General features: G+C 47.2%; 1 protein-coding gene across 3 annotated transcripts; it reads right to left on the reverse strand.

The window, feature by feature from the left end:
• Window positions 1-3,978: 3,978 nt before the first annotated feature.
• Window positions 3,979-18,048, reverse strand: enpp5 (ectonucleotide pyrophosphatase/phosphodiesterase 5). 3 transcript variants are annotated; one of them, XM_041859980.2, is made up of 6 exons: window positions 17,773-18,048; window positions 7,595-7,725; window positions 6,754-7,422; window positions 5,496-5,648; window positions 4,661-4,840; window positions 3,979-4,382 (listed from the first exon to the last, which is right to left on the reverse strand). In XM_041859980.2, exons 2-6 carry the CDS (start codon window positions 7,704-7,706, stop codon window positions 3,979-3,981), a joined length of 1,518 nt encoding a protein of 505 aa, XP_041715914.1. In that variant the 5' UTR covers window positions 7,707-7,725; window positions 17,773-18,048. The 3 variants fall into 3 exon arrangements, with proteins under 3 accessions (XP_041715914.1, XP_041715912.1, XP_041715913.1); XM_041859978.2 differs by having other exon boundaries at window positions 7,595-7,739; XM_041859979.2 differs by having other exon boundaries at window positions 7,595-7,751.
• Between the last annotated feature and the right edge of the window lie 4,268 nt (window positions 18,049-22,316).

Consider the following 22,316-nt stretch of genomic DNA (forward strand, 5'->3'; position numbering starts at 1 on the left):
ATGTAGCTAATAGAACATAAAAAAATGTGTTGATGAGAGGAATCACTTGAAGCCATTGCGGTCTGGTCAGTTCTTTCAGTTTTGCCCAAGGGATTATGTTGTTAGTGTTCGCCTTGGGGAGGGACGGGAGGATGAAGCAACGCTCCACACAAATTGTAGACTTTCAGAGACTGGAACAAAATGTGTCGACTTGTATATTAGCAATGAATCCGCCGATAGGAACATCGCTGAAAGACGTCCAACGGTTCTATCGAACAAGGACAACCATATCTACATGCGCAACAACGTATAGTGCGATCAGTATCACATAGAGCCTTTGTTCCACAAAGCAGGACTACATTTATTTTCAGATCTCACCCCCCCTCCCGTACACCGGAAGCCGTCATAGGATGTATCATTGAGCACCTGAAGCCCAGTCCCACCCTCTTCGTGACCAATGAATGTGTGAAATGCCTCAGACATGATGAAAACAAGCCCAGATTCCCCCAGGGTGAAATTCTCCTTTAATGTACCTCATTAGTTACAACACCTCTTCAATGTACCTCATTAGTTACACCTCTAATGTACTGCATTACTTACAACACGTCTTTAATGCAATACTGTAAGACATCAGAAGAAAACGCTACATAACGATCAACTGAGATATTCCTTTTCCTTTTATGAGTATTAGATTAATATTAATTTAATCAAACAGATATTTGATTTGTCAGTTAGCAAAAAAACAAAAATCATAATGCACACTGACTAAGCAACAAGAAACATATACTGTATAACTTTTAGATTAGTCATAAGTTGAACAATAATACAGTGACTTCGGAAAGTATTCAGACCCCTTGACTATTTCCACTTTTGTTACGTTACAGCCTTATTCTAAAATTGATTAAATTACATTATTTCCTCATCGATTTACACAACATACCCCATAGTGACAAAGCATTTTTGCAAATGTATTAAAAATAAAAACAGAAATACCTTATTTACATAAGTATTCAGAACCTTTGATATGAGACTCGAAAATGAGCTCAGGTGCATCCTGTTTCCATTGATCATCCTTGAGATGTTTCTACAACTTGATTGAAGTCCACCTGTGGTAAATTCAATTGATTGGACATGATTTGGAAAGGCACAGACTTGTCTATATAAGGTCCCACAGTTGACAGTGCATGTCAGAGCAAACACCAAGCCATGAGGTCGAAGGAATTGTCAGTAGAGCTCCGAAACAGGATTGTGTCGAGGCACAGATCTGGAGAAGGGTACCAAACTTTCTTTGCAGCATTGAATGTCCCCAAGAACATAGAGGCCTCCATCATTCTTAAATGGAAGAAGTTTGGAACCACCAAGACTCTTCCTAGAGCTGGCTGCCCGGCCAAATTAAGCAATTGGGGGAGAAGGGCCTTGGTCAAGGAGGTGACCAAGAACCTGATGGTCATTCTGACAGAGCTCCATAATTCCTCTGTGGAGATGGGAGAACCTTCCAGAAGGACAACCAGCTCTGCAGCACTCCACCAATCAGGCCTTTATGGTAGAGTGGCCAGACGGAAGCCACTCCTCAGTAAAAGGCACATGACAACCCGCTTGGAGTTTGCCAGAAGGCACCTAAAGGACTCCCAGACAATGAGAAACAAGATTCTCTGGTGTGATGAAACCAAGATTGAACTCTTTCGCCTGAATGCCAAGCATCACGTCTGGAAGAAACCTGGCACCATCCCTACGGTGAAGCATGGTGGTGACAGCATCATGCTGTGGGGATGTTTTTCAGCGGCAGGACTGGGAGACTAGTCAGGATCGAGGGAAAGATGAGGACAGCGATCCTTGATGAAATCCTGCTCTAGAGCGCTCAGGACCTCAGACTGGGGCGAAGGTTCACCTTCCAACAGGACAACGACCCGAAGCACACTGCCAAGACAACGCAGGAGTGGCTTCGGGACAAGTCTCTGAATGTCCTTGAGTGGCCCAGCCAGAGCCCGGACTTGAACCCAACCGAACATCTCTGGAGAGACCTGGATTTTTTATTTTTTTTAATCTGTTTTTGCTTTGTCATTATGGGGTATTGTCTAGATTGATGAGTGGGATTTAAAAAAAAATCCATTTAAGAATAAGGCTGTAATGTAACAAAGGTCAAGGGGTCTGAATACTTTCCGAATGCACTGTAAATAAAGAGTGCAAAAACACACATGTCCTACACACCTCACCTCATCCCACTGCTGTGCCCCTTTATCATGATTCTGTTAATTTAGGGCAAAATGGGCTCTCAGATCTCACAACTCAGTAGTCAACTATCAACCTAACACAGAAAGTTAAGAATCCCTCCTAGTCCTTAAAACCTATAGCAATTGCACTTCACGTTTCACCAACAAATGGTTATGACATCACCAACTAATGCCAGGGCTTGGCATTCAGGGCTGCGAGCCATGGAGCCACCATGCTGCATCAGACAGGTGACCGCGCTTCAGCCATGGAGCCACCATGCTGCATCAGACAGGTGACCGCGCTTCAGCCATGGAGCCACCATGCTGCATCAGACAGGTGACCGCGCTTCAGCCATGGAGCCACCATGCTGCATCAGACAGGTGACCGTGCTTCAGCCATGGAGCCACCATGCTGCATCAGACAGGTGACCGTGCTTCAGCCATGGAGCCACCATGCTGCATCAGACAGGTGACCGTGCTTCAGCCATGGAGCCACCATGCTGCATCAGACAGGTGACCGTGCTTCAGCCATGGAGCCACCATGCTGCATCAGACAGGTGACCGTGCTTCAGCCATGGAGCCACCATGCTGCATCAGACAGGTGACCGTGCCATGTACTATATAGGCCCAAAAAGGTATTTTTGTTTTCCAAACAATCAGTGTAAATATCAGATTGTATGGTTGGCTATAATAGGCTTTAAGGTACTTGCCCAGACTGTAAATTAAACATGAAATCACCCATGATTGAAATTCTGCGTGCATAACTCGCCTTCCTGTGATCTTGGCCCAGCCAGTAATTTTCTCATTCGGGCCAGTAGTTTTCACTTGGTCCTGGCCTGGTGTGCCACTGGCAAATTTACCTGAGTGTCAAGCCCTGAATGGTTAGTGGTTGTGACGTCTCCAACGAATGGTTATGGTTTATGATTCTCACACTTCACAGGGGCAATACACATGCGTCTGTACAGAAATACGCCCCCTACAGACAGTAACATATATAAAACAACATTATTGCACATATAATAGAAAGATGATCTCCTATGAAGTAGTGGATGACTGTAGGTCCTGAACAGATACAGGTAGTAACCCGTTATTGACAACTATATGGACTACAGTAGTAACGTGGTAGTAATGGGCCTGTTATTGACAACTATATGGACTACAGTAGTAACGTGGTAGTAATGGACCTGTTATTGACAACTATATGGACTACAGTAGTAACGTGGTAGTAATGGACCTGTTATTGACAACTATATGGACTACAGTAGTAACGTGGTAGTAATGGACCTGTTATTGACAACTATATGGACTACAGTAGTAACGTGGTAGTAATGGACCTGTTATTGACAACTATATGGACTACAGTAGTAACGTGGTAGTAATGGACCTGTTATTGACAACTATATGGACTACAGTAGTAACGTGGTAGTAATGGACCTGTTATTGACAACTATATGGACTACAGTAGTAACGTGGTAGTAATGGACCTGTTATTGACAACTATATGGACTACAGTAGTAACGTAGTAGTAATGGACCTGTTATTGACAACTATATGGACTACAGTAGTAACGTGGTAGTAATGGACCTGTTATTGACAACTATATGGACTACAGTAGTAACGTGGTAGTAATGGACCTGTTATTGACAACTATATGGACTACAGTAGTAACGTGGTAGTAATGGACCTGTAGACAGACCGACAGGAACAGCCTGACGAACTGAACTCAGAGATGTCACAGTGGTCTAAAACCCCTGATCCTCTCCTCTCCTCTCCTCTCCTCTCCTCTCCTCTAAAGCTGTAGATCTTCCTGTAGTAGCGGCTGCGCCATCTCTCTGCTCCTGAAGTGCCTGCTGGGTAGTTGTCGGAGCGTCATCTGTTTGATGATAACCACCAGGAACCCTGTCACCATGACAACCCCCAGGACCACGCCCAGGGTGTTGGCGAAGGAAGGCTGGTATCTGCCCTCCAGGGGGGTGGAGGGTGTGGGGGGGGAGGGCTCAGAGAGGAGGTCCCTAACCCGGGCTAGAGAACCATTGTTGGGGCGGGGCCGGACAGACAGGATGTGACACATGAGGGGGTAGAGGTCAACGGAACGCATGGAACTCTTCATGTAGTTCTGACGGAAGGCGGGGCCACGCGCCACGAAGACAGGGTGCATGCTGGGTAGGGTGTTGTCATAGCCGTGGTTACCCACTGTGAAATACAGAGAGAGAGAAGCGTGTTAAAACAGGATTAACACATTTAGAACATTAAAAACACACTTGGAACACGTTTACTGTTAATTACACGGTCATTGTGGACTGAATCCTAATATTGGTAACTCAAATGTCCAACTGACAGCCTAATGATTTGAACTTGTGAAAGTCTTAGTTATAATACTACTATCTCAAATTGGAATTTGGCAGGTTATGTGTTGTAATATTTCCTTACACATGTTAGTACCGGTTTTAGTTGACATAGTATTTCCTTACACATGTGTGGTCCAGTGGTTCTGTTCTGGGTGATGGTCCAGCCCTCCTTGGCCTCGATAATGATGGGCATGATCCTGTTGTTGTGACGGTAGTGGAAACGGTCAGGGATCTGTTCCCTCCTATACACCACCATGTTGGGATTGGCCTCCACCAGCGCACTATAAACCTCCTCTAACTTACCTACAGGACAGGTAAAACAGACAGTTACAGACTATTTCTCTAGGCAGGATCCTACCTTCTCTAGGTAGTATTCCCAGGATCCTACCTTCTCTAGGTAGTATTCCCAGGATCCTACCTTCTCTATGTAGTATTCCCAGGATCCTACCTTCTCTAGGTAGTATTCCCAGGATCCTACCTTCTCTAGGTAGTATTCCCAGTATCCTACCTTCTCTAGGTAGTATTCCCAGTATCCTACCTTCTCTAGGTAGTATTCCCAGTATCCTTCTTTCTCTAGGTAGCATTCCCAGTATCCTACCTTCTCTAGGTAGCATTCCCAGTATCCTACCTTCTCTAGGTAGTATTCCCAGTATCCTACCTTCTCTAGGTGGTATTCCCAGTATCCTACCTTCTCTAGGTAGTATTCCCAGTATCCTACCTTCTCTAGGTAGTATTCCCAGTATCCTACCTTCTCTAGGTAGTATTCCCAGTATCCTACCTTCTCTAGGTAGTATTCCCAGTATCCTACCTTCTCTAGGTAGTATTCCCAGTATCCTACCTTCTCTAGGTAGTATTCCCAGTACCCTACCTTCTCTAGGTAGTATTCCCAGTATCCTACCTTCTCTAGGTAGTATTCCCAGTATCCTACCTTCTCTAGGTAGTATTCCCAGTATCCTACCTTCTCTCGGTAGTATTCCCACCACGGGGCTCTTGTCCACCCAGGTGTAGAGGTCTCTGTCTAGGTATTGGTCCAGCTCGATCACCTTGTCCATGGACAACTGGGTCATGCCATGATCACTGGTCACAATCAGGTTCACACTCTCGTACAGACCTAGGAATGCAGTCAGAATAAAATTAATTAATTACATTTAATTGACCAATAATTAAATATTTATTTGATGAATTGATCAATTACATGCGTCTCTAGATAAATTGATTAATTTACATGTCTCAAGATTAGACCAGAGTTCATATGTTATCTTCCTAAAGAAACAGACCGGCTTCGGTTCTATAGAGAGATACAGACCAGACAGTCTACATCAGTGGTTCTATAGAGAGATACAGACCAGACAGTCTACATCAGTGGTTCTATAGAGAGATACAGACCAGACAGTCTACATCAGTGGTTCTATAGAGAGATACAGACCAGACGTTCTACATCAGTGGTTCTATAGAGAGATACAGACCAGACATTCTACATCAGTGGTTCTATAGAGAGATACAGACCAGACAGTCTACATCAGTGGTTCTATAGAGAGATACAGACCAGACAGTCTACATCAGTGGTTCTATAGAGAGATACAGACCAGACAGTCTACATCAGTGGTTCTATAGAGAGATACAGACCAGACGTTCTACATCAGTTGTCCCCAAACATTTTATTGTTTTAAGGAACTCAGTCCGGCTTTCAACTTCCTCTTGAAAGTTGTAATAGTAGACTGCACAAGGTGAAATGTCTAAATTGGGTCATGCATCATCAGTATTCCTCTTGTCATGTCAGTCATTTCAGACCTTAGAGAGATATTTATAACTTGTCAGAAATGTCCAGATCAACTTGCCCATGCCAGCTAACGTTTTCTAGCCCATAGATATTGTAGTAATGTTTGAGTCTCTCAAATATCACGAGTACACATTAGACATGGCAAAATGAATAGAACTGCAAGAACATATGTTTTTAAAACTGCAAAAGGTTCTCTGCACCCCAAGACAAAATGTGTAGAATTGCAGGAACTAAGCTTTAAAGCTGCAACATTTTCTCTCCGCCAAAAAGAGGGGCGTAAACAGTTGTGTCATGAACATTGCTTGTGTCCATAGAAACAGATGGACACAGGAGGGGATGTTCCAAATGCTGGAAGGGGGGCCTGAGAGAAACCATTTGCCACCCCTGTTCTACGACTATTGATATTGTATAATGTACATAGACAGTAGGTACAGACCCTTCTTGCGCAGCTCGTTGCGGAGGAAGCCGAGCTTGTCGTCTATATCAGCGATGACCACGTCCATTAGAGGGTTCTCTGGGCCCAGGTTGTGACCGCTCTCGTCAGGCTCCTCCCAGTATAGCACGCCAAAGTCCACACCCCCCTGCACAGACCCAACCCCCTCCCCTGGCCCCTCCCCCATCAGCCAGGCTACCATCGTCTCCACGCGCCTCTCGAAACTCACCGATGCGTTGTACGGAACGTAGCGTGACGGGTACGCCCCCCCGATCTCCACGTCCGACCCCGGCCACATCACCCCGCCGCTCCGCCCACCCTGCTTCTGATTGGTCACCCACAGAGGCTCTGCCCCAGCCCACCAGCGTGGCTCATAGGCGCTATGCGTCTCCATGGAGAAGGAGGCGTTAAGGTCGGGGTCGTACATCTCGTTACCCACGATGCCGTGCGTCTCGGCATGCAGCCCGGTGACCAGGGTGTAGTGGTCAGGGAAGGTCTTTGTGATGTAGGCGTTCTCAACCTGCTCAACTCTTGACCCCTCCTCCATCAGGGCGTGGAAGTTAGGGGTGGGGACACGGTCCACGTAGTCCCAGCGGAACCCATCGAAGGACAGCAGCAGCAGCTTAGACCGCTCCCCTCTGGTGGCCTGGTGGTTAGGATGGAGGGGGTGGCCTGGGGTGTAAAGAGAGGAGAGGGTCATGTTAGAATGGCAACAGGCAACATAAAGCCTGCAACAAGAGGGGCCAACACTGCCCTGACAGGGATAGGCATGTATATGTAATAATATATATCTCTTGAATTTGCTACATGCTCCCTGCCCATCCTCCCTGGTCCTTGACCCTACCTTGGAGTCCATGGTGGTCCATCTGTAGGGAGGCCAGAGGCAGGGTCAGGGTTAAGGTCAGAAGCCATCCCAGATAGCAGCCTCCTCCTCTTCGTGAGCTGCAACCCAGCATTACGCTCCACAACACCACCCTATAATATACAGACTGCAGGATGGACTGGTTATGTTAGGATAATATTAGGATAATGATAATGGCTGTGTTCGTAAATTCAACCTGGAGTGCCAGAGTGCGCTCAGAGTGCGCTCTGTGCGTTCGTAAATGAAGAGCGTTGTCAAATTGTCCGTTTGTAAATTAAGAGTGTTTCGCTCTCTGAGCATTCAGAGCGCACACACTGGACGCTCTGGCCGAGGAGTAGGGTTGATCCGAGCGTTCTGACCTCACAACGGCAGTCAAGCACCCAAGCTAACTGGCTAACGTTGGCTAGCTTGCTAGCTAGCTAATTCCTGACAAAAAAATGAGAGAACAGCTCACTCTGACCATTTTATTCGCCCTAGCAGAGCTGGTTAGGCTGTTTTCATGTTATCCAGAGCGTTGGTGACTGTAACACGCTGACTAGATCGACCATGCGCCATCGCATATAACACTGTGGTCCTCTGTAGCTCAGCTGGTAGAGCATGGCGCTTGTAATGCCAGGGTAGTGGGTTCGATCCCCGGGACCACCCATACGTAAAAATGTATGCGCACATGACTGTAAGTCGCTTTGGATAAAAGTGTCTGCTAAATGGCATATTATATAAAAATGCCATATTATATGATATGTTGATTTTGTCCACCCACACCAAACGCGATCAGGACACATAATACTATTGTAATTATTCTGCACTATAGCCTATTTATTGCCTTACCTCCATAACTTGCTACATTTGCACACACTGTATATATATTTTCTGTTGTATTTCTGACTTTATGTTTTTTACCCCATATGTAACTCTGTGTTGTTGTTTTATTGCACTACTATGCTTTATCTTGGCCAGGTCGCAGTTGTAAATGAGAACCTGTTCTCAACTGGCTTACCTGGTTAAATAAAAGGTGAAATAAAAAAAATTAAAAAACACGAACTCTGAACCAACTATATTACTTTGGGGACAGGTCGAAACGCACGTAACATTCATGGCAATTTAGCTAGCTAGCTTGCTGTTGTTAGCTAATTTGTCCTGGGATATAAACATTGGGTTGTTAATCCACAGATAAAAGGGTAAACCGAGTTAGTTTCTAGCAATCTCTCCTCCTTCAGTCTTCTTCTTTGGACTTTATCTGGCGGTTGGCAACCAACTTTATGGTGCATTACCCCCACCGACTGGACTGGAGTGTGGACCTCAGTTCATCTTTCGATCACCCACGTGGGTATATGCTCCTAAAAACCAATGAGGGGATGGGAGAGGCGGGACTTGCAGCGCATCAAGCGTCACAAATAGAACCAAATTCTATTTTAGCGCCTGGCTACGCAGACGCTCGCGAGGAGTGTGGGTGCAATGATTGAATAGCATGTATGTGTACATTTATTTTGCGCGAGCAGTGTGGTCAGCATGTGAGCAGAATAACGCTCAACACCCGTTGAATATTGGCCGGTGTCAGTAAACGTCGGCAAAAAAAAACGTAATTAAATTGTTGCCAGCAGCACAGTTACATGCTGACCACACCTCTCACGTTACGTGCTCGAGCGTTGCAAAATAAATGTACACATACATGCTATTCAATCATTGCACCCACACTCCTCGCGAGCGTCTGCGTAGCCAGGCGCTAAAATAGAATTTGGTTTTTTTTGTGACGCATGACGCGCTGCAAGTCCCGCCTCTCCCATCCCCTCATTGGTTTTTAGGAGTACCCACTATACCCACGTGGGTGATTGAAAGATGAACTGAGGTCCACATTTGAGTCCAGTTGGTGGGGGTAATGCACCATAAAGTTGGTTGCCAATCGCCATTTAAAAGTCCAAAGAAGAAGAGTGAAGGAAAAGAGATTGCTAGAAACTAACTCGGTTTACCCTTTTATCTGTTGATTAATTGTCGGAGTAGAGGACCGTGTGCATTTCAGGTAAAATAACAACCCAATGTTTATATCCCAGGCCAAATTAGCTAGCAACAGAAAGCTAGCTAAATTGCCATAAATGTTTAATGCTTTTCGACCTGTCCCCAAATTAATATAGTTGGTTCAGAGTTTGTTTTGATATTTCAACTTGCATGTCCTGATCGCAGGCAAGCCGCGAGTGGTATGGTCAGCATGTCAGACGAGAGTGCTCTGAAATCGGAGTAGATAGCCAGAGGGAGTTTAGGAACACAACCAAAGCATAACGCCTGCAATAGTAGGCACTGAGAAATACACAGTGCTATGAAAAAGTATTTGCCTCCTTTCTAATTTTTTCTACTTTTGCATATTTGTGATACTGAATGTTATCAGATCTTCAACCAAAACCTAATATTAGATAAAGGGAACATAAGTGAACAAATAACACAACAATTACATATTTATTTCATTTCTTTCATAAACAAAGTTATGCAACACCCAATTCCCCTGTGTGAAAAAGTAATTGCCCCCTTTACACTCAATAACTGGTTGTGCCACCTTTAGCTGCAATGACTCCAACCAAATGCTTCCTGTAGTTGTTGATCAGTCTCTCACGTCGCTGTGGAGGAATTTTGGCCCACTCTTCCATGCAGAACTGCTTTAACTCAGTGACGTGTGGGTTTTCAAGCATGAACTGCTCGTTTCAAGTCCTGCCACAACATCTCAATTGGGATTAGGTCTGGACTTTGACTAGGCCATTCCAAAACTTCCAATTTGTTGCTTTTTAGCAATTTTCATGTAGACTTGATTGTGTGTTTTGGATCATTGTCTTGCTGCATGACCCAGCTGCGCTTCAGCTTCAGCTCACAGACGGATGGTCTGACATTCTCCTGTAGAATTCTCTGATACAGAGCAGAATTCATGGTTCCTTCTATTAAGGCAAGTCGTCCAGGTCCTGAGGCAGCAAAGTATCCCCAAACCATCACACCACCACCACCACCATGCTTGACCTTTGGTATGATGTTCTTACTGTGGAATGCAGAGTTTGGTTTTCGCACAACCAGTTATTGAGTGTAAGGGGGCAATTACTTTTTCACACAGGGGAATTGGGTGTTGCATAACTTTGTTTATGAAATAAAATATGTAGTTGTTGTGTTATTTGTTCACTTATGTTCCCTTTATCTAATAATTAGGTTTTGGTTGAAGATCTGATAACATTCAGTATCACAAATATGCAAAAGTAGAGAAAATTAGAAAGGGGGCAAATACTTTTTCATAGCACTGTAGTGCTATGGTGGATATAGGCAGTAGTGAGTGACCAGTAGTGAGTGACCAGTAGTGAGTGACCAGTAGTGAGTGACCAGTAGTGTGTCTTCATGCACTTTGCTATGTACCCTTGTAGGCTTGTTTCCAAACACTCCGGTCACTTGCTACAGTAGCCTAGCCTATGTGCTTGGAGAAGAGACAGCTCCTAGTCCGGTGTTATTGCTACCGTGTCGAGAAGAGACAGCTCCTAGTCCGGTGTTATTGCTACCGTGTCGAGAAGAGACAGCTCCTAGTCCGGTGTTATTGCTACCGTGTCGAGAAGAGACAGCTCCTAGTCCGGTGTTATTGCTACCGTGTCGAGAAGAGACAGCTCCTAGTCCGGTGTTATTGCTACCGTGTCGAGAAGAGACAGCTCCTAGTCCGGTGTTATTGCTACCGTGTCGAGAAGAGACAGCTCCTAGTCCGGTGTTATTGCTACCGTGTCGAGAAGAGACAGCTCCTAGTCCGGTGTTATTGCTACCGTGTGGAGAAGAGACAGCTCCTAGTCCGGTGTTATTGCTACCGTGTCGAGAAGAGACAGCTCCTAGTCCGGTGTTATTGCTACCGTGTGGAGAAGAGACAGCTCCTAGTCCGGTGTTATTGCTACCGTGTCGAGAAGAGACAGCTCCTAGTCCGGTGTTATTGCTACCGTGTCGAGAAGAGACAGCTCCTAGTCCGGTGTTATTGCTACCGTGTCGAGAAGAGACAGCTCCTAGTCCGGTGTTATTGCTACCGTGTCGAGAAGAGACAGCTCCTAGTCGGTGTTATTGCTACCGTGTGGAGAAGAGACAGCTCCTAGTCCGGTGTTATTGCTACCGTGTCGAGAAGAGACAGCTCCTAGTCCGGTGTTATTGCTACCGTGTGGAGAAGAGACAGCTCCTAGTCCGGTGTTATTGCTACCGTGTCGAGAAGAGACAGCTCCTAGTCCGGTGTTATTGCTACCGTGTCGAGAAGAGACAGCTCCTAGTCCGGTGTTATTGCTACCGTGTCGAGAAGAGACAGCTCCTAGTCCGGTGTTATTGCTACCGTGTCGAGAAGAGACAGCTCCTAGTCCGGTGTTATTGCTACCGTGTCGAGAAGAGACAGCTCCTAGTCCGGTGTTATTGCTACCGTGTCGAGAAGAGACAGCTCCTAGTCCGGTGTTATTGCTACCGTGTCGAGAAGAGACAGCTCCTAGTCCGGTGTTATTGCTACCGTGTCGGAAGAGACAGCTCCTAGTCCGGTGTTATTGCTACCGTGTCGAGAAGAGACAGCTCCTAGTCCGGTGTTATTGCTACCGTGTCGAGAAGAGACAGCTCCTAGTCCGGTGTTATTGCTACCGTGTGGAGAAGAGACAGCTCCTAGTCCGGTGTTATTGCTACCGTGTCGAGAAGAGACAGCTCCTAGTCCGGTGTTATTGCTACCGTGTCGAGAAGAGACAGCTCCTAGTCCGGTGTTATTGCTACCGTGTGGAGAAGAGACAGCTCCTAGTCCGGTGTTATTGCTACCGTGTCGAGAAGAGACAGCTCCTAGTCCGGTGTTATTGCTACCGTGTCGAGAAGAGACAGCTCCTAGTCCGGTGTTATTGCTACCGTGTCGAGAAGAGACAGCTCCTAGTCCGGTGTTATTGCTACCGTGTCGAGAAGAGACAGCTCCTAGTCCGGTGTTATTGCTACCGTGTCGAGAAGAGACAGCTCCTAGTCCGGTGTTATTGCTACCGTGTCGAGAAGAGACAGCTCCTAGTCCGGTGTTATTGCTACCGTGTCGAGAAGAGACAGCTCCTAGTCCGGTGTTATTGCTACCGTGTGGAGAAGAGACAGCTCCTAGTCCGGTGTTATTGCTACCGTGTGGAGAAGAGACAGCTCCTAGTCCGGTGTTATTGCTACCGTGTCGAGAAGAGACAGCTCCTAGTCCGGTGTTATTGCTACCGTGTCGAGAAGAGACAGCTCCTAGTCCGGTGTTATTGCTACCGTGTGGAGAAGAGACAGCTCCTAGTCCGGTGTTATTGCTACCGTGTCGAGAAGAGACAGCTCTAGTCCGGTGTTATTGCTACCGTGTGGAGAAGAGACAGCTCCTAGTCCGGTGTTATTGCTACCGTGTGGAGAAGAGACAGCTCCTAGTCCGGTGTTATTGCTACCGTGTGGAGAAGAGACAGCTCCTAGTCCGGTGTTATTGCTACCGTGTGGAGAAGAGACAGCTCCTAGTCCGGTGTTATTGCTACCGTGTGGAGAAGAGACAGCTCCTAGTCCGGTGTTATTGCTACCGTGTGGAGAAGAGACAGCTCCTAGTCCGGTGTTATTGCTACCGTGTCGAGAAGAGACAGCTCCTAGTCCGGTGTTGTTGCTACCGTGTCGAGAAGAGACAGCTCCTAGTCCGGTGTTATTGCTACCGTGTCGAGAAGAGACAGCTCCTAGTCCGGTGTTATTGCTACCGTGTCGAGAAGAGACAGCTCCTAGTCCGGTGTTATTGCTACCGTGTCGAGAAGAGACAGCTCCTAGTCGGTGTTATTGCTACCGTGTCGAGAAGAGACAGCTCCTAGTCGGTGTTATTGCTACCGTGTCGAGAAGAGACAGCTCCTAGTCCGGTGTTATTGCTACCGTGTCGAGAAGAGACAGCTCCTAGTCCGGTGTTATTGCTACCGTGTCGAGAAGAGACAGCTCCTAGTCCGGTGTTATTGCTACCGTGTCGAGAAGAGACAGCTCCTAGTCCGGTGTTATTGCTACCGTGTGGAGAAGAGACAGCTCCTAGTCCGGTGTTATTGCTACCGTGTCGAGAAGAGACAGCTCCTAGTCCGGTGTTATTGCTACCGTGTCGAGAAGAGACAGCTCCTAGTCCGGTGTTATTGCTACCGTGTGGAGAAGAGACAGCTCCTAGTCCGGTGTTATTGCTACCGTGTCGAGAAGAGACAGCTCCTAGTCCGGTGTTATTGCTACCGTGTCGAGAAGAGACAGCTCCTAGTCCGGTGTTATTGCTACCGTGTCGAGAAGAGACAGCTCCTAGTCCGGTGTTATTGCTACCGTGTCGAGAAGAGACAGCTCCTAGTCGGTGTTATTGCTACCGTGTCGAGAAGAGACAGCTCCTAGTCCGGTGTTATTGCTACCGTGTCGAGAAGAGACAGCTCCTAGTCCGGTGTTATTGCTACCGTGTGGAGAAGAGACAGCTCCTAGTCCGGTGTTATTGCTACCGTGTCGAGAAGAGACAGCTCCTAGTCCGGTGTTATTGCTACCGTGTCGAGAAGAGACAGCTCCTAGTCCGGTGTTATTGCTACCGTGTCGAGAAGAGACAGCTCCTAGTCCGGTGTTATTGCTACCGTGTCGAGAAGAGACAGCTCCTAGTCCGGTGTTATTGCTACCGTGTCGAGAAGAGACAGCTCCTAGTCCGGTGTTATTGCTACCGTGTCGAGAAGAGACAGCTCCTAGTCCGGTGTTATTGCTACCGTGTGGAGAAGAGACAGCTCCTAGTCCGGTGTTATTGCTACCGTGTCGAGAAGAGACAGCTCCTAGTCCGGTGTTATTGCTACCGTGTCGAGAAGAGACAGCTCCTAGTCCGGTGTTATTGCTACCGTGTCGAGAAGAGACAGCTCCTAGTCCGGTGTTATTGCTACCGTGTGGAGAAGAGACAGCTCCTAGTCCGGTGTTATTGCTACCGTGTCGAGAAGAGACAGCTCCTAGTCCGGTGTTATTGCTACCGTGTGGAGAAGAGACAGCTCCTAGTCCGGTGTTATTGCTACCGTGTCGAGAAGAGACAGCTCCTAGTCCGGTGTTATTGCTACCGTGTCGAGAAGAGACAGCTCCTAGTCCGGTGTTATTGCTACCGTGTCGAGAAGAGACAGCTCCTAGTCCGGTGTTATTGCTACCGTGTCGAGAAGAGACAGCTCCTAGTCCGGTGTTATTGCTACCGTGTGGAGAAGAGACAGCTCCTAGTCCGGTGTTATTGCTACCGTGTCGAGAAGAGACAGCTCCTAGTCCGGTGTTATTGCTACCGTGTCGAGAAGAGACAGCTCCTAGTCCGGTGTTATTGCTACCGTGTCGAGAAGAGACAGCTCCTAGTCCGGTGTTGTTGCTACCGTGTCGAGAAGAGACAGCTCCTAGTCCGGTGTTATTGCTACCGTGTGGAGAAGAGACAGCTCCTAGTCCGGTGTTATTGCTACCGTGTGGAGAAGAGACAGCTCCTAGTCCGGTGTTGTTGCTACCGTGTGGAGAAGAGACAGCTCCTAGTCCGGTGTTATTGCTACCGTGTGGAGAAGAGACAGCTCCTAGTCCGGTGTTATTGCTACCGTGTCGAGAAGAGACAGCTCCTAGTCCGGTGTTATTGCTACCGTGTCGAGAAGAGACAGCTCCTAGTCCGGTGTTATTGCTACCGTGTGGAGAAGAGACAGCTCCTAGTCCGGTGTTATTGCTACCGTGTCGAGAAGAGACAGCTCCTAGTCCGGTGTTATTGCTACCGTGTCGAGAAGAGACAGCTCCTAGTCCGGTGTTATTGCTACCGTGTCGAGAAGAGACAGCTCCTAGTCCGGTGTTATTGCTACCGTGTGGAGAAGAGACAGCTCCTAGTCCGGTGTTATTGCTACCGTGTGGAGAAGAGACAGCTCCTAGTCCGGTGTTATTGCTACCGTGTGGAGAAGAGACAGCTCCTAGTCCGGTGTTATTGCTACCGTGTGGAGAAGAGACAGCTCCTAGTCCGGTGTTATTGCTACCGTGTGGAGAAGAGACAGCTCCTAGTCCGGTGTTATTGCTACCGTGTGGAGAAGAGACAGCTCCTAGTCCGGTGTTATTGCTACCGTGTCGAGAAGAGACAGCTCCTAGTCCGGTGTTGTTGCTACCGTGTGGAGAAGAGACAGCTCCTAGTCCGGTGTTATTGCTACCGTGTGGAGAAGAGACAGCTCCTAGTCCGGTGTTATTGCTACCGTGTGGAGAAGAGACAGCTCCTAGTCCGGTGTTATTGCTACCGTGTCGAGAAGAGACAGCTCCTAGTCCGGTGTTATTGCTACCGTGTGGAGAAGAGACAGCTCCTAGTCCGGTGTTATTGCTACCGTGTCGAGAAGAGACAGCTCCTAGTCCGGTGTTGTTGCTACCGTGTGGAGAAGAGACAGCTCCTAGTCCGGTGTTATTGCTACCGTGTCGAGAAGAGACAGCTCCTAGTCGGTGTTATTGCTACCGTGTCGAGAAGAGACAGCTCCTAGTCCGGTGTTATTGCTACCGTGTGGAGAAGAGACAGCTCCTAGTCCGGTGTTGTTGCTACCGTGTCGAGAAGAGACAGCTCCTAGTCCGGTGTTGTTGCTACCGTGTCGAGAAGAGACAGCTCCTAGTCCGGTGTTATTGCTACCGTGTCGAGAAGAGACAGCTCCTAGTCCGGTGTTATTGCTACCGTGTCGAGAAGAGACAGCTCCTAGTCCGGTGTTATTGCTACCGTGTGGAGAAGAGACAGCTCCTAGTCCGGTGTTATTGCTACCGTGTCGAGAAGAGACAGCTCCTAGTCCGGTGTTGTTGCTACCGTGTGGAGAAGAGACAGCTCCTAGTCCGGTGTTATTGCTACCGTGTCGAGAAGAGACAGCTCCTAGTCCGGTGTTATTGCTACCGTGTCGAGAAGAGACAGCTCCTAGTCGGTGTTGTTGCTACCGTGTCGAGAAGAGACAGCTCCTAGTCCGGTGTTGTTGCTACCGTGTCGAGAAGAGACAGCTCCTAGTCCGGTGTTGTTGCTACCGTGTCGAGAAGAGACAGCTCCTAGTCCGGTGTTATTGCTACCGTGTCGAGAAGAGACAGCTCCTAGTCCGGTGTTATTGCTACCGTGTCGGAAGAGACAGCTCCTAGTCCGGTGTTATTGCTACCGTGTCGAGAAGAGACAGCTCCTAGTCCGGTGTTATTGCTACCGTGTCGAGAAGAGACAGCTCCTAGTCGGTGTTATTGCTACCGTGTCGAGAAGAGACAGCTCCTAGTCCGGTGTTATTGCTACCGTGTCGAGAAGAGACAGCTCCTAGTCCGGTGTTATTGCTACCGTGTCGAGAAGAGACAGCTCCTAGTCCGGTGTTATTGCTACCGTGTCGAGAAGAGACAGCTCCTAGTCCGGTGTTATTGCTACCGTGTCGAGAAGAGACAGCTCCTAGTCCGGTGTTATTGCTACCGTGTCGAGAAGAGACAGCTCCTAGTCGGTGTTATTGCTACCGTGTCGAGAAGAGACAGCTCCTAGTCCGGTGTTATTGCTACCGTGTGGAGAAGAGACAGCTCCTAGTCCGGTGTTATTGCTACCGTGTCGAGAAGAGACAGCTCCTAGTCCGGTGTTATTGCTACCGTGTCGAGAAGAGACAGCTCCTAGTCCGGTGTTATTGCTACCGTGTGGAGAAGAGACAGCTCCTAGTCCGGTGTTATTGCTACCGTGTCGAGAAGAGACAGCTCCTAGTCCGGTGTTATTGCTACCGTGTGGAGAAGAGACAGCTCTAAACGAAACGACCGCTAAAGCAAAACCCACTCAAAGCTGCACGCATTAGGGCTACTTCTGCCGCACACAACATATTGCAACGAGATAAAAACGACTTGACAGTATGACAGTTATGACGATGTAATGTAGCTAACTATCAGATACTGGACACAAACTACATCTAAATAACAGCGGTCACGTCGACCGACCTCCCACGGAATGTAACCAATATACCACTATGCCGTAGCTCGGTAGCCGGTCGGCTAATGCAAAATGCTGATATTATGACGTTCATAATCAGCTGTTAGCTACTAGCCTCGAAGCGACTGCTGTCTGTCAGTTAACAATAACACTGTCACGGGGAGACGTTCATATTCATGCATAATGGTCGAGATTGAGATGTAAAATGATAAAATGTCGTCGTTTTGGAATGCGGACATTTAAAAAGACTTAGCCAACTTAGCTGTCAACGTACCTTCTTTTCTGCTCGGTGCAAAGGGCTCTCTTTTCCTTCTACAGCACGGACATATACATGGAAGTCCCGTTTATATACAGCAGGCTCCAATTGCAAAGCACCAAATGTTATTCTATTCGGGCGACTGAATATTGGCTTATTGAATTAAATGTTAGCGTTATCGATGTGCATCAACTATAAAGGCTATGATGCAAGTGCTAAACGGGCTGCTGCTTTATAGTGTTGTCTGAAAACTGCAAGTAAAAAAAGCACCTGCCTGAATGACGTAATGGACGCTCTTCTTCTTCTTCTTCTTCTTCTTCTTCTGTGGGTTTTATGGCTGACTACATCCAAAAGTTGTATTGCCGCCACTAACTGGACGGTTTGAAACCAAAAAATAAATAAAAATAAATAAATCCATAGTTAGTGATTCTAACAATCCACCCTAATAAAAATAGTACATTGTCAAAACAAACAAAACTCCCACTACTTCCTTCTTTTAGTTCTCCATATCTCCCTTTCCAGGCTCTAGGACCTGAGAAGGTGGTACGGCTTGTGACAATATTCCATGTAACTCCTTCGCTGTGAAATGTTCATCCCCAGGAACCGCTCCGCCGCAATCACAATGATTTCAATCTTCCTACATCTTTTCTCCACCTTGGCAGTGTAATTTATCACCATTGCGATAAAGGCCACAAAGTCCACCTTTTTAACCTTTAAAATGTCAGGATCCTCTTGGTGTAAGACAACCCCTGCAGCCTGCAGTGAAGGCCTATCCACCACCATGGGCTCTTCTGGTGCAACATTCAAACCCTTTTCACAGCTGCTGCATATGAAATGCTCTGGACAACCCTGACTAGGGCCACCTCATCCTCTTTCACCCTTGTGGGGCATCCAGAAGACGTGGCTTCATGATTCCTACCGCAATTATAACATGTCACATTGTCATCACTTTATAACACTTAATATGATCATTTCCACAACTTGGACATCTCGGCTTCTCCCTTCTGCAAACACTTTCTACATGACCAAAAGCTTTACAATGTTCACACTGCATTGTTCTTGGGATAAATGCTCTACATCTGTAGTTAATATACCCTAACCGCACTTCATTAGGGAGAGACTCCATTTCAAAAAACAAAAGAAACAGATAAACTCTTCACTTTTTCCCCGTTCACCACTCGATTCATCCGACGTGTTCCTCTTCCAAATCAACTTCCCACGAAACGCCAGATATAACCCCCTTAAGGGGTGCCCTGTTCCGAAGCGACACACACAACACTTCAAACTTATCAAATTGATTAAGACACAACACATGTTCCTTCTGATCTGCAGAAGCACAAAAAAACAAAACAAGCCTGCCTCTCGTGATCCTCACAGCCTTCACTTTGCACAGCACTTTCTCCACCAGTTTGGATATCTCAAATGGATTCTTCAAGATTGTTAATCCAAATCAAATCAAATTTTATTGGTCACATACACATATTCAGCAAATGCTATTGCGGGTGTAGCAAAATGCTTGTGTTCCTAGCTCCAACAGTGCAGTAGTATCTAACAATTCACAACAAAACACACAAATCTAAAAGTAAAAGAATGGAATTAAGAAATGTATAAATATTAGGACAAGCAATGTCGGAGTGGCATTGACTAGAATACAGTAGAATAGAATACAGTATATACATCAAATCAAATCAAATGTTATTTGTCACATACACGTGTTTAGCAGATGTTATAGTGGGTGTAGCGAAATGCTTGTGCTTCTAGCTCCGACAGTACAGTAATATCTAACAAGTAATATCTAACTATTTCACAACATATACCCAATACACACAAAACTAAGTAAGGAATGGAATTAAGAATATATACATATATGGACAAGCAATGACAGAGCGGCATGGACTAAGATACAGTAGAATATTATAGAATAGAATGCAGTATATACATATGAGATGAGTAGTGCAAGATATGTAAACATTATTAAAGTGACTAGTGTTCCATTTCTTAAAGTGGCCAGTGATTTCAATAGGCAGCAGCAGCCTCTAATGTGCTAGTGATGGCTATTTAACAGTCTGATGGCCTTGAGATAGAAGCTGTTTTTCATTCTCTCGGTCCCAGCTTTGATGCACCTGTACTGACCTCTCCTTCTGGATGATAGCGGGGTGAACAGGCAGTGGCTCAGGTGGTTGATGTCCTTGATGATCTTTTTGGCCTTCCTGTGACATCGGGTGCTGTATGTGTCTTGGAGGGCGGGTAGTTTTCCCCCGGTAATGCGTTCGGCAGACCGCACCACCCTCTGGAGAGCCCTGCGGTTGCGGGCGGTGCAGTTGCCGTACCAGGCGGTGATACAGCCCGACAGGATGCTCTCAATTGTGCATCTGTAAAAGTTTGTGAGGGTTTTAGGTGCTAAGCCGAATTTCTTCAGTCTCCTGAGGTTGAAGAGGCTCTGTTGCGCCTTCTTCACCACACTGTCTGCGTGGGTGGACCATTTCAGTTTGTCGGTGATATGTACGCCAAGGAACTTGAAGCTTTCCACCTTCTCCACTGCGGTCCCGTCGATGTGGATAGGGGGGTGCACCCTCTGCTGTTTCCTGAAGTCCACGATCATCTCCTTTGTTTTGTTGATGTTGAGTGAGAGGTTACTTTCCTGGCACCACACTCCCAGAGCCCTCACCTCCTCCCTGTAGGCGGTCTCGTCATTGTTGGTAATCAAGCCTACTACTGTTGTGTCATCTGCAAACTTGATGATTGAGTTGGAGGCGTGCTTGACCACACAGTCATGGGTGAACAGGGAGTACAGGAGGCGGCTGAGCACCCACCCTTGTGGGGCCCCTGTGTTGAGGTGTTGTTTCCTACCTTCACCACCTGGGGGGCGGCCCGTCAGGAAGTCCAGGACCCAGTTGCACAGGGCGTGGTTCAGACCCAGGGCCTCGAGCTTAATGATGAGCTTGGAGGGTACTATGGTGTTGAAGGCTGAGCTATAGTCAATGAACAGCATTCTTACATAGGTATTCCTCTTGTCCAGATGGGATAGGGCAGTGTGCAGTGCGATGGCAATTGCATCGTCTGTGGAACTATTGGGGCGGTAAGCAAATTGAAGTGGGTCTAGAGTGTCAGGTAAGTTAGATGATCCTTAACTAGCCTCTCAAAGCACTTCATAATGACAGAGGTGAGTGCTACGGGGCGATAGTCATTTAGTTCAGTTACCCTTTGCTTTCTTGGGTACAGGATCAGTGGTGGCCATCTTGGAGCAAGTGGGGACAGCAGACTGGGATATGGAGAGATTGAATATGTCCGTAAACACACCAGCCAGCTGGTCTGCGCATGCTCTAAGGATGCGGCTAGGGATGCAGTCTGGGCCAGCAGCCTTGCGAGGGTTAATATGCTAAAATGTTTTAATCACGTCGGCCACGGAAAACGAGAGCCCACAGTCCTTGGGAGCGGGCCGCGTCGGTGGCACTGTGTTATCCTCCAAGCGGGCGAAGAAGGTGTTTAGCTTGTCTGGGAGCAAGACGTCGGTGTCCGCGACGTGGCTGGTTTTCCCGTCATAATCTGAGATTGTCTGGAGTCCCTGCCACATACGTCTCGTGTCTGAGCCGTTGAATTGCGACTCCACTTTGTCTCTATACTGATGTTTTGCCAGTTTAATTGCCTTACAGAGGGAATAATGACACTGTTTGTATTCTTCCATATTCCCAGTCACCTTGCCATGGTTAAATGCGGTGGTTCGCGCTTTCACTTTTGCGCGAATGCTGCCATCTATCCACGGTTTCTGGTTTGGGTAGGTTTTAATAGTCACCATGGGAACAACATCCCCTATACACTTCCTGATGAACTCAGTCATCGTGTCTGTGTATACGTCAATGTTATTCTCAGAGGCTACCCAGAACATATACCAGTCCGCGTGATCAAAACAATCTTGAATCATGGATTCCGATTGGTCAGACTAGCGTTGAATGGACCTTAGCACGGGTACTTCCTGTTTGAGTTTCTGCCTATGGGAAGGGAGGAGCAAAATGGAGTCGTGATCTGATTTGCCGAATGGAGGGTGCGGGAGGGCCTTGTAGGCATCCCGGAAGTTGGAGTAGCAGTGGTTGAGTGTTTTAGCAGCGCAGGTACTACAGTCAATGTGTTGATAGAACTTTGGTTGCGTTTTCCTCAAATTTGCTTTGTTAAAATCCCCAGCTACAATAAATGCAGCCTCAGGATATGGGGTTTCCAGTTTGCATAAGGTCCAGTGAAGTTCCTTGAGGGCCGTCGTGGTATCGGCTTGAGGGGGGATATACACGGCCGTGACTATAACCGAAGAAAATTCTCTTGGGAGGTAATACGGTCGGCATTTGATTGTGAGGTATTCTAGGTCGGATGAACAAAAGGACTTGAGTTTCTGTACGTTATCACAATCACACCATGAGTAGTTAATCATGAAACATACACCACCGCCTTTCTTCTTCCCGGAGAGTTCTTTATTCCGGTCTGCGCGATGTACTGAGAACCCAGCTGGCTGTATGGACGGGGACAGTATATCCGGAGAGAGCCATGATTCCCTGATGTCTCTCTGGAAGGAG

Source organism: Coregonus clupeaformis, chromosome 33 (assembly GCF_020615455.1).
Source record: "Coregonus clupeaformis isolate EN_2021a chromosome 33, ASM2061545v1, whole genome shotgun sequence".
NCBI lineage: Eukaryota > Metazoa > Chordata > Actinopteri > Salmoniformes > Salmonidae > Coregonus > Coregonus clupeaformis.